At 39.5% G+C, this 12598-nt stretch overlaps 1 protein-coding gene across 7 annotated transcripts in view; it reads left to right on the forward strand.

Annotated features, from left to right (window-relative positions):
* LOC132098748 (ELKS/Rab6-interacting/CAST family member 1-like) overlaps positions 1–12598 on the forward strand; it is a 201058-nt gene that overhangs the window by 34394 nt on the left and 154066 nt on the right. For all 7 annotated transcript variants that reach the window (XM_059504904.1, XM_059504905.1, XM_059504906.1 and 4 more), the window contains 2 exons: positions 3028–3195; positions 8932–9099. In XM_059504904.1, the coding sequence (XP_059360887.1) occupies positions 3028–3195; positions 8932–9099 (336 nt within the window). The remainder of the gene's footprint in view (positions 1–3027; positions 3196–8931; positions 9100–12598) is intronic.

Raw genomic sequence — 12598 nt, forward strand, 5'->3', positions numbered from 1 at the left:
TTCTTTGATGAATAGGAGGATCCAAAGATCAGCATTAATTTGAAATAAAAAGCTTTTGCAATATTATACACTATATCATTCAAAAGCTTAGAGTCAGCATAATTGTAATTTTTTGGAAAATAAATTATAGAAATTAATTTTTTTAATTGATTAGTGATGATAAAGACATAATTGTACAAAATATTTATATTTCAGATAAATGCTGTTCTTCTGAACTTTCTATTCATCAAAGAAACCTGAAAAAATTATACTCTGCTGTTTTCAACATTATACTAAGTGTTTTTTTTTTGTTTTTTTGAGGAGCAAATCAGAATATCAGAATTATTTCTGAAGGAATGTGTGACTGGAGTAATGATGCTAAAAATTCAGCTTTGAAATATCAATAAATTACATTTTGAAATATATTCAAATAGAAAACTGTTATTTTAAATAGGCTAGTCAAAATATTTCAAAACTTTGTATCAAATAAAATGCAGGCTTGGTGAACAGAACAAACTTCTTTAAAAAACATTAACAAGCTTACGGTTCAAAAGCTTTTGACTGGTAGTGGATACAATAGGCAACTAAAATTTTTCTCAAATTTCTATCTTTTAATTGGCTTAGGAATCTATAACTGCTTGACAATAACAAATAATAATGATTTGTTTATATACTACAAACACTTTTTTATCACATACTGTAATAAGGCAGAATAGTTTCTGTGCTGTAATAAATCCTTATTCTGTGCTGTAATAAATCCTGTACTGCCTGAGGAAGACCTCAGGCAGTACAGGTCGGCAGCAACACATCCAGCACCATCACACTGAACACTGGGGCCCCCCAAGGATGTGTGCTGAGCCCCCTCCTCTTCACTCTGCTGACCCATCACACAGCTCCAACCTCTTTATTAAGTTTGCAGATGACACGACTGTGGTGGGTCTCATTAGCAACAAAGATGAGACAAACTACAGGAGTGAGGTGAGCCGCCTGGCCAAGTGGTGCAGTGACTACAATCTCTCTCTGAACGTGGAGAAGACAAAGGAGTTTGTTGTAGACTTCAGGAGAGCACACACTCAGCACGTTCCTCTGACCATCAACGGTGTGACTGTGGAGAGAGTGAACAGCATCAAGTTCCTGGGTGTGCACATCACAGAGGACCTCTCCTGGACTGAAAACACCGCAGCACTGGCCAAGAAATTACAACAGCGTCTCTACTTCCTCCGCAAACTGAGGAGAGCCAGAGCCCCGGCCCCCATCATGTACACCTTCTACAGAGGCACCATCGAGAGCATCCTGACGAGCTGCATCACTGTGTGGTATGGCATCTGCAACGCCTGCCGAAAGACTCTGCAACGCATAGTGAGAGCAGCTGAGAAGATCATTGGTGTCTCTCTCCCCTCCCTCCAGGACATTTATGGAACACGTCTCACCCGCAAAGCCCTCTGCATCACAGGTGATCCCACCCACCCGTCACACAGCTTCTTCAGCCTGCTGCCATCAGGGAGGAGACTGCGGAGTCTCCAGGCCAGGACCAGCAGACAGGACAGCTTCATCCACCAGGCTGTCAGGAAGCTGAACTCACTCCCTAACTTGCCCCCCCCCCCCCCCCCCCTCTTCTGCCCCAGGCACCACTGAATTATCCCAGTGTAATCTACGCCCCTGCGTGCAGCCAGGCCTTGGTTTCCCATGCTTCTGTCGCTATTAGTGGGCAGGCCATGGCAGCTATCGCTTTGGAAAGACCTGTTGTCACAGATGGATGGCGCTGTTTGGCATCTGGATCCAGCCCATCTGCAGCTTTGGGTTTGGCCTCTGGGACCGACTGTCTCTTAGCAAAGTGTGAGCCTGCTTTCATTCATACCATATCTAATGCTAGAGCTGCATCCACACCTCAGTTCTATGCCGCATGTTGGAAAATTTTCTTGTCATGGTGCGATGAGCATGGGTTAGAGCCTACATGATGTGACATTACTGGAGTTCTTGTTTTTTGCAAAGCAGCCTCCAAACTGAAGGTATAAGTTGTAGCCATTTCTGCGTATCATGTACTATTTAATGGTTCCTTCTCTTGGTTCTTATGTGCTGTTTTATTTTTTTAAATGTACGAGATGGTTGAGACCAGCTCGTAACCCTCTTTTCCTATATGGGATTTGCCACTTGTTCTTGATTTGTTTGTCTGCCACCCTTTGAGCCTTTGCAGAAAGCTGACCTGAAATGGATATCTTTAAAAACAGTTTTTTTGTTGTTGTTTTTTTTTTGGCAGTTGCTTCTGCTAATTGTGGGTAAGTGTTACATGCTTTGTCCATTAGTGAGTTATACATGCATCGTTTGCTGGATGATTCTAGTGTTGTGCTATGACCAAATCCATTTTTTTCTACCTAAAGTTCTGCCTCCACAGTTTATAAATCAGTCAATCAGTTTGGCAGGAGTCAAACCAATTAAGGGATCATCTTTTGTGTCTGTGCGAGCCCTGAAGGGCTATGTGACTCCTACTGTCCATCTTAGGAGAACAGATCAGTTATTTGTTTGTTATGGTTGTGTAAGGAAAGGGACCGCTGTGTCAAAGCAGTGATTGTCAAATTGGAACTTAGAGTTTATCACTATGGCTTACATAAAAAGCCAAAACACCTTTGGCTTTTCTACTAGGGCTGTGTCTACGTCTTGGGCTGCTTTCAGAAAAGTCCCTATAAAGAATATCTGTGTGGCTGATACTTGGGCTTCCCCATGCACTTTTGCCTGGTGTATTTTATATATTATCGCAACATATCGAGCTGGCTCTGTGATAAACCACTAGTGCTTAAGCACCACCTCTGGCAGTCATATGGAATACACAGAACCACAGTTACTAGCATTTTGTTCCCATGTCAGTCATATGACTACAGATTTTATTCTGTTTTATGCTTTTAAAACAAAACATTGGTACATTTTGTATTCTGCAAAGGTGTTTTCGGGGGAAGTTGTGTGTGAGATTTGACCAGAGCTTGGAGGTCTGGTTTGAAGGGGAGTTTCTGGAGAGTTTTCCACATACTTAGAGCAAATGTTTGTCTTGCACAGATTGACCAGGTGAAGCAGAATCTCTCCAGGAAGGACACTGAGCTCTTGGGCCTGCAGACTAAACTGGAGACGCTCAACAATCAGTTTTCTGACAGCAAACAGCACATTGATGTTCTCAAAGAGTCTCTCACTGCCAAGGAACAGCGTGCTGCCATCTTGCAGACTGAGGTAAGAGTTATGTTATGGCAATGAATTGGCATTGTATGGTTAGATAAAAAAAAAATCATATTTGTGCATTATATATCTTTTAAGTTCTCATTAGATCCCTTTTATACCAAATCAGCTTTCAAGAAAGATATTTAGTAGGAGAATTATGTCATAACTGGATAAAAAAAAAATTCCCTATCCATTCTGAGTAATACTCTTTGCCATTGACACAACTCGGACATACAGTGGGTATAGAAATGAATCACCCCCTTTAAAATAATCACATTTTGTTGCTTTGCAGCCTGAAACGAAGATGGACACAGTTTTTGTTTTATCCCGCTGTATTTCCAAGTTGTTATAAGTTGTTAACTAAGCATAAGAGTCACCGAGGCCCTGTCCACACGAATGCAGGTATTTTTAAAACCGTAGCTTTTTCTATGCGGTTTGGTCATTCGTCCACATGCAAATGCAGCACCAGGTCACTGAAACTCTGGTTGCAGTGTTATCGTGTAGACAGCGAAACCGGAGGTTTTGGCTTGTGATGTCGGAGCAGGCGCTGTTATCTCTGCCTACTGGAAACCTTTTCAGGCTTTTGATTGGCATGACAGGCTTTACGGTTGAGATTATATCGCCACCTGTTGGCTTGGTATGCTCTTGACAGCGCTTCATAGCATGCTTTTGCGTTCTCATGTGGACAGAGAATTTTTTTTAAACAGAAGGAGGAAAAAGTCAATTTATAAAAATACCTGTGTACGTGTTGGAAAAAAGCCCCCCCCACTTTACAAATGACTTGTAAACTCAATCAGGTGTAGCTAACCACCTTCTCAATGGCACACAGAGCCTTTTGACTCTCAGAGAAAGATGTCAAAGATGTGGACAGGCACATGCCAGGAGATGGATACAAAAAAATCAAAGGCTTTATCAATGCCTAGAAACACAGTGAAGTCTATAATTATAAGTGAAAGGTATTTGGTACAGCACAGACCCTCCCGTTATCAGGACGTCGCTCCAAACTGGATGAAAGAGCCAGAGGAAACTGGTCAGAGAGGCGACTAAGAGGCCTACAGCAACTGTGAAGCAGCTGTAGGAATTTATGACAAAGAGTGGTCACTGTGTGCATGTGACAGCAATATCATAAATTCTTCACAAATGTGGCTTGTATGGGAGGGTTGCAAGAAAAAAGGCCACATGCAGACACAACTGAGCTTTGCCAATACACACCTTGAAGATTCTGAGGCAGGTGAGACTAAAATTTAATTATTTGGCCTCAACACCAAATGATATGTCTGGCAGAAATCAAATATTAAACACCATCCATATAACAGCATTCCTCCAGTAGAGCATAGAGGAGGTAATATCTTGTTATGGGGTGTTTCTCTGCAGCAGGGCCTGGATCACTTGTCAGGATAGAAAGAAAAATGGATGGGGCAAGTACCTTCAAATTCTTGTTGAAAATATGCTGCCATTTGCCAGAAAGTTGTCAGTGGGAAGAAGGTTTACCTTGGCTTCCAGCATGAGCACACGGCAAAACTGAGCACACAGTGGTTGAAGGGGAAAAAGGTGAATGTCCTTGGGCCTAGTCAGAGCCCAGACTTCAACCCAACTGAAAATCTGTGGAATGTCTTGAAGACTGCAGTCCACAAACACTCACCATCAAATTGAACTGAACTTGAGCAGTTCTGCATAGAAGTTTGTTTGCTAGTTTCAGTCCGGAGCCGTTCGCATTTTCCCATCCAGCGCCACGTTGTTTAATTAGCAAATGCATTTGCGCCCATTTGTGCACCCATGGGCGTGCTGGGCTAAAAAAGAGGTGTGTTCAGGCGCATTGCTGGTGCAATGCTATTTTAAGGAGCTGAAAACAGACTGTGCCATAGAGCAACTCAAACCTGGTATAAAGTCTGGCAATGTTTTTTCTTTGTTATTTAAAGAGCGTGTTCGTATGGGCGGGTCCCCATGCACGTTCACGCTGCTTATTAAACACAGGGATGCACAGCAGCACACAAACATGCCAAATATTAAAAATTAAAGGATTGCAATGCACAAGAATTTTTTTGTAGGCTAATTGAATATATATATATTAGGGGTGGCACGGTTCAACTTTTTCACGGTTCGGTTTGTTTCACGGTTTTAGAGTCACGGTTTTCGGTACAGTTCGGTATGTGCTATGTTTATGGAAAAACTATACTTTCTAATTTAAAAAAAAGAAGAAGAATATTCTATCCAACTACAAGCAGCAGCACACATAAATACAATAGAGTAAAGATACTAACAATAAACAGTGATTTTCAGTTTTTTTTTTTTTTTTTGGCAGGTCTAGCATAAGTTTTTAGGTACAGAAATTGAATAAAGTAATCAAATGTAAAACAGCATTGCATATTGAACTATATAAATTAAAGATAATTCTTTATTAAAGTTATAAAAGCTTTTTAATCAAGAGCAGTGAGTGATTTCTTTGTTGTTGCTGTTTCTATTACAACCCGAATTCCGGAAAAGTTGGGACGTTTTTTAAATTTTAATAAAATGAAAACTAAAGGAATTTCAAATCACATGAGCCAATATTTTATTCACAATAGAACATAGATAACGTAGCAAATGTTTAAACTGAGAAATTTTACACTTTTATCCACTTAATTAGCTCATTTAAAATTTAATGCCTGCTACAGGTCTCAAAAAAGTTGGCACGGGGGCAACAAATGGCTAAAAAAGCAAGCAGTTTTGAAAAGATTCAGCTGGGAGAACATCTAGTGATTAATTAAGTTAATTGATATCAGGTCTGTAACATGATTAGCTATAAAAGCTTTGTCTTAGAGAAGCAGAGTCTCTCAGAAGTAAAGATGGGCAGAGGCTCTCCAATCTGTGAAAGACTGCGTAAAAAAATTGTGGAAAACTTTAAAAACAATGTTCCTCAACGTCAAATTGCAAAGGCTTTGCAAATCTCATCATCTACAGTGCATAACATCATCAAAAGATTCAGAGAAACTGGAGAAATCTCTGTGCGTAAGGGACAAGGCCGGAGACCTTTATTGGATGCCCGTGGTCTTCGGGCTCTCAGACGACACTGCATCACTCATCGGCATGATTGTGTCAATGACATTACTAAATGGGCCCAGGAATACTTTCAGAAACCACTGTCGGTAAACACAATCCGCCGTGCCATCAGCAGATGCCAACTAAAGCTCTATCATTTAAAATGGACTATTTCAAAGTGGAATAGTGTTTTATGGTCAGACGAGTCCAAATTTGACATTCTTGTTGGAAATCACGGACGCCGTGTCCTCCGGGCTAAAGAGGAGGGAGACCTTCCAGCATGTTATCAGCGTTCAGTTCAAAAGCCAGCATCTCTGATGGTATGGGGGTGCATAAGTGCATACGGTATGGGCAGCTTGCATGTTTTGGAAGGCTCTGTGAATGCTGAAAGGTATATAAAGGTTTTAGAGCAACATATGCTTCCCTCCAAACAACGTCTATTTCAGGGAAGGCCTTGTTTATTTCAGCAGGACAATGCAAAACCACATACTGCAGCTATAACAACAGCATGGCTTCGTCGTAGAAGAGTCCGGGTGCTAACCTGGCCTGCCTGCAGTCCAGATCTTTCACCTTTAGAGAACATTTGGCGCATCATTAAACGAAAAATACGTCAAAGACGACCACGAACTCTTCAGCAGCTGGAAATCTATATAAGGCAAGAATGGGACCAAATTCCAACAGCAAAACTCCAGCAACTCATAGCCTCAATGCCCAGACGTCTTCAAACTGTTTTGAAAAGAAAAGGAGATGCTACACCATGGTAAACATGCCCCGTCCCAACTATTTTGAGACCTGTAGCAGAAATCAAAATTGAAATGAGCTCATTTTGTGCATAAAATTGTAAACTTTCTCAGTTTAAACATTTGCTATGTTATATATGTTCTATTGTGAATAAAAGACTTTCAAATCACATGAGCCAATATTTTAGTTTTCATTTTATTAAAATTTAAAAAACGTCCCAACTTTTCCGGAATTCGGGTTGTAATATAAAGACTGTCACTTTAAGAGAATGCACTGATACAGCAGGCCTGCGTTCAGTCGGCTATGTCTGCTGTAGGATACTTACCAAAACGGGCATTTTGATATAATCTTTGAATGAATTTGTCCATTTAAACACAATACTTCAGAGAGGTCTTATATTTGCGCACGTTCTGATGCGCGGGTTTGCGCACTTCGGATGAGCGCATGCACAAATCTTCTCACTGCGCGCGAGCTCGCGTCCTCTGGCTGTTAAATGTTTAAACTGACAAAGCTTAAATGAGTTTAGTTTAAATACATATTAACGTGTGCTGTTCAGGTCTCATCTGGGCGCGCGCGCTTTCAGCACCCGGATGATGACAGAATAAATGACTGCTCATATTCCAGCATAAGTCGTTCACATTGATCAAGAGTGAATGGTTTGTCCCGGGTTTTTTTTCCCTCATCGCTATTGATGTAATGTCTGGGAATCCAGAATGCGCATCCATCAGCAGACACATATATTGACTGCTATTTATAGCAAACCATATTACAGATGCTTTGGATTTAAGTTGAACCGCGGTCCCAGCGCGTACCGAACTGTGTGTGGTGAACCTAACGGTACAGAATTTTTTCAGCGAACCGTGTCATAATATAATATATATATATATATAAAACAGCTGAAATATATATAAAACAGCTGAAATACCCCCCGCCCCCCCCCCCCCCCAAAAAAAAAAAAACACCCATTACTCATTAAGAGAATAGGGGGTGCGCCAACCGTTTTTCCGTCATTAAAATAGCAAAAGTGGATTTGTACATGCCCTGAGTGCACATGCGCCGTGTGCTTTACACTTTACGTTTAGATCATTAAAATAGGGCCCTAAATGTTTTCCAGGCCCAGAAAAGTAAATTTCTGTACGAATGTATTGATATCAATGAATATCAGTTTTCTTTTTCAAGCTTCTGTTATGTTTGATTTCTGATTAAATAGTTTTTTCCAAGTTGATTCATTGCAGTGTCATACTGGTTTACAAAATAAACAAAACCTTCTAAATAAATTTGTTTTTAAAACTTATTCAAAATGAGGGGGAAGAAAATAAGCATAAAAAGCAGAATTCATAAAAATAAGCATAATTTTATAACAACAGTGTTTAATACATGATACAAAAAAATTTGCATGTCATAAATTGTGTATATGATCAAAAGATTACTTAACTAACTTAACTATTACAATACTATAGATTTCTAAATAGATCTATAAATACAGTACAATAATATATAATAGAATACATTGTATGTATATTATACTTGGAACATTAAAATGTTTTTTGCATTAAAGTAATTTAACTTAATATTTTAGGGCTTTATATTCTTTATAACTTTATATTCCAAGTATAATGACAATATAGAATGAAAGTAATGTTTCTTTTTGTCCTTTGTCAATGAAAAGCTATTGTATTTAATATGGTTTTCTTGAAAGACCGTTAGGGGGCACTCTTGCATCAAACATGTTATGTGAAATTACAGGGGCATGAATGGCTTCTTTGTGTAAGCTTTTAATTCTGTAGTTAGTCTATCATCATACTTTTTATCATAATCCTGTATTACCAGTGCCAGAATGTGATTCATGGAGTTTAGCTGACGGTTAATGTGCCCTGACTGGCCAAGTATTAGTGTGTTTCTGTATACACTGTCATGAATAATAGTGTTATAATGGACAATAAGTATCAGTTAATGTGTCTCCATGACTTTTGTGCCTGTATATTTCAGGTCGATGCTCTGCGTTTACGTCTGGAGGAGAAGGAGGCTATGCTTAATAAAAAGAGCAAGCAGATTCAGGAAATGTCAGAGGAGAAGGGCACGCTGAATGGAGAAATTCATGACCTCAAAGATATGCTTGACGTCAAGGAACGCAAGGTCAATGTGCTGCAGAAGAAGGTAAATGACCGTTTATACACCAACATTGAAGCAAAATTGTTTGTTACTTTGATGGTTTCATTCTCTCAGTAGGAAATAAAACATTGTGGTCAAAAGAAACTTTTTTGCAACCATTGCACCATTGAACAATTGCAGCGGACTATGCATTTTAAAACATCATTAGAAGCCCTTCAAATGGGTGTCATTTTCTCCTTCTTAACATAGATGGCACTGTTAGGCCACGTTTCAACATCAACATTTATTTATACAGCCCCTTACAACACTCAAGGTGAACCAAAGTGTTTTCCAATAAAAATAGAGCAATAAAAACAAAAATATAAGCCAACAGCAAATATTACATAAAATACACAAAAATGTCACAACATTGCTAGATATTAAAAGCCAGTCTAAATAAATTAGTTTTAAGCCTATCTTTAAAAAAGGCCCAGGTCAGTAATGGTGTGTATATTGGGGGGAAGCTTATTCCATAGCCTGGGCCCAGCTACAGAAAAAGCCTGGTCACCCCAGTATTTGTACTGTGACCTCGGGACTCACAGCAATTTGTTGATTTGTTGACCTAAGAGCCCTGTTTGGCTGACGAAAAGCCAGCATCTCAGTTACACAAGATGGAGCATTGAGAGCTTTAAAAACAAACAATACAATTTTAAAATCAACTCTAAAAGAAACTGGAAGCCAGCGGAGTGAATAAAGAATTGGGGTGATGTGCTCACGTTTGCATGTGTTAGTTAAAAAACGGGCCACAGCATTCTGTATCAGCTGAAGGCGACTGAGGTATGACAGTGCGACACCAACGTAAAGTGCATTACAATAATCTAATCTTGAACTGATAAAAGCATGAATAGCTTTTTTTAAGGTTAGAGTGATTCAAAAATGGTTTGACCTTGGCCAAAAGACGTCGCTGAAATAAATCAGCTTTAACCATGCTGTCAATTTGTTTATCAAATTTCAGGCTACTATCAAAAGTAATTTTTGATAGGGGTTTTTGACAGTTGGTCTAAGCTTTGAAGTCAGCACATCAATGTCAAAGTTATAGACTCTTCAAATTAAATATATTCAGTCTTCATTTAGGTGAAGGAAATTGTCCTCTAACCATAGTTTCTTGTCATAATTTCAATTAATTAGTGACCTAACTGCATCAGCATTTTTTGGTCTTGTAGGCAAATAAATTAGCAAATCATCATAATAGCAGTGAAAATCTATATAATGCGTGGCTATAATGGAGGCAGCATGTAAAGTGAAAATTAAATGGGCCTGAGAATAGAGCCTTGTGGCACCCCATAAGAGAGGGAAGTGGTGGAGGAGGACGATCCCCAATCAATACAGAAAAGGTGATATTGGTAAAATATGACGAGAACCACTGAAGTGCGGTATCCAGAATGATTAAGAAGGACTTCATGGTCCACAGTATCAAAGGCCGCTGTGAGATCAAGTAGCACTAGAATAACAGGGCACTTAGCAACGTTTGATGAGCTCTGGTGAAATGCACAAAACCAGCCTCACCAAATATGCCTTTGTGTAAATTTATGATTTCTAAAAGTAGGGAAAAGTTGTGTTTGTGATGGCGACGGAGTCTCCTGTTCTCAGAAATGACACACAGGCCGTTAACCTCAGGGTAACAGCGGGCGCCAAGGTTTATACGTCTGCTCTGCATCTTTCATATCCATGAAACAGCTGTTTGCTTCTGCCTCAAACCCACGTTGGATATATAAGAAGTCGTAGCTGTTGCTGTTCCTGCCGACATCGCTTTTCATCATCAGTATTTAGGGTGCAGCTTTGAACTTCATTCCACAACATACAGACTTTGACAGAAATCAGCACACAAAACGGTGCCAAGTCAAAACTATCAATGAAATATTTCTAGCTTGTTCTACCGTATTCTTTAGGGGTGCTCCAATCACGATCGGCCGTTCGTTAATGGGCATCTCGTCAGTAAAGCCGGTTCTCTAATCAGCGGTTAATTCCATCAGGTGCGTGATTTCACATAGAGCAGCTGTTACTACACAGAGCCGTTGTTAACTGAGAAGATGCGCCAATAAACGCTGAAAATGAACGTGGATTTGCGCATCTTCTCAGTTAACAATGGCTCTGTGTAGTAACAGCTGCTCTATGTGAAATCACGCACCTGATGGAATTAACCGCTGATTAGAGAACCGGCGTTACTGACGAGATGTGCATAACGATCGGCCGATCGTGATCGGAGCACCCCTAGTATTCTTTGAGTTTGTCAGAGGATGTTTCCATAGTGACTGGCCATAGCTTGTCGTCCCATGAGGCAATGCTTCAGCGGTCACATCCGACTATCAGTTTCAGTTCTTCTGCACTGAGATCACAGGCTGTGCAAACAAGCCCCCCATCTGCAGCCTCATTAATCTTGACTTAGTGATAGTCTGAGTGCACAGTACCCACTGTGAGCTCACCTTTATTGGGAAAACAGGAAGTTGTGCATCTGTCTAATGGACATTCCAGGGATAATGTTGCAAATAATGCCCCTAAGATCACTCTAACTTATATTACCATATATTATTTTACGACTAAGTTTCCTAAAAAAAAAAAACATGAATCATTAGCTATAAAGTAGAACTCAAGTTTGTTTGCTTGAATGGCTAAAAACGGTACTTCTTTGAAATTCACTCATAGTTTACAAAAAGAGGCTGTTAACTGATAATCGATACCCTGGAAGACCTTTTAAGGTTGTAATTTTTTTTTCTAATACAGACTTTAGGATTTTGCTCAAGTCAAATGCTTTTTTTTCACGTTTTTTTAATTCAGAATATAATTGTATATTCTTAATGTACTGTCTAAATGTGTGAAATTCTAAGTATTTTTAATATACCGTATTTTTCGGACTATAAGTCGCACTGGACTATAAGTCGCATTTATTTAGAACCAAGAACCAAGAGAAAACATTAGCGTCTCCAGCCGCGAGAGGGCGCTCTGGAGACGGTAATGTTTTCTCTTGGTTCATGTCTCTTAGTTCATTTCTCTTGGTTCATGTCAAAATTAATTTTGATAAATAAGTCGCACTTGACTATAAGTCGCAGGACCAGCCAAACTATGAAAAAAAGTGTGACTTATAGTCCGGAAAATACGGTAGTTAAAATGATTAATGATGAATTAACAGTTTGCAGTGATAAAACATGGCCTATGTACTTGCTGTTTTGGAAAAAAAATATTTTATTTTAGAGTGTCTCAAATATAAAGACCTGACACGTTCTTATCATCTTTTCTTTTTTGTTATAGTTTTTTTTGCCTATTTTCTGTTTGTCTTAGCTGCTTTGATTCTCTTCACAGTTTGAGTCTGAAAGCTTCTCAGAGTCATCAGGAACACAATGAACTTTTTTTTTTTAAGCCAAGTGCTCTCCCAAGCCACAGAAAGAGAAACATTTAGTTTCCATTATAGTGCTTGAGCCGCTCTACATTGCCCCAGAGTTGTTCCTAATGGTCATAACACATTGAGACAGTTCTATGAAGGTATGCATGGGGCTGCTCAACAGAACAC

The sequence above is a fragment of the Carassius carassius genome, chromosome 22 (assembly GCF_963082965.1).
Source record: "Carassius carassius chromosome 22, fCarCar2.1, whole genome shotgun sequence".
NCBI lineage: Eukaryota > Metazoa > Chordata > Actinopteri > Cypriniformes > Cyprinidae > Carassius > Carassius carassius.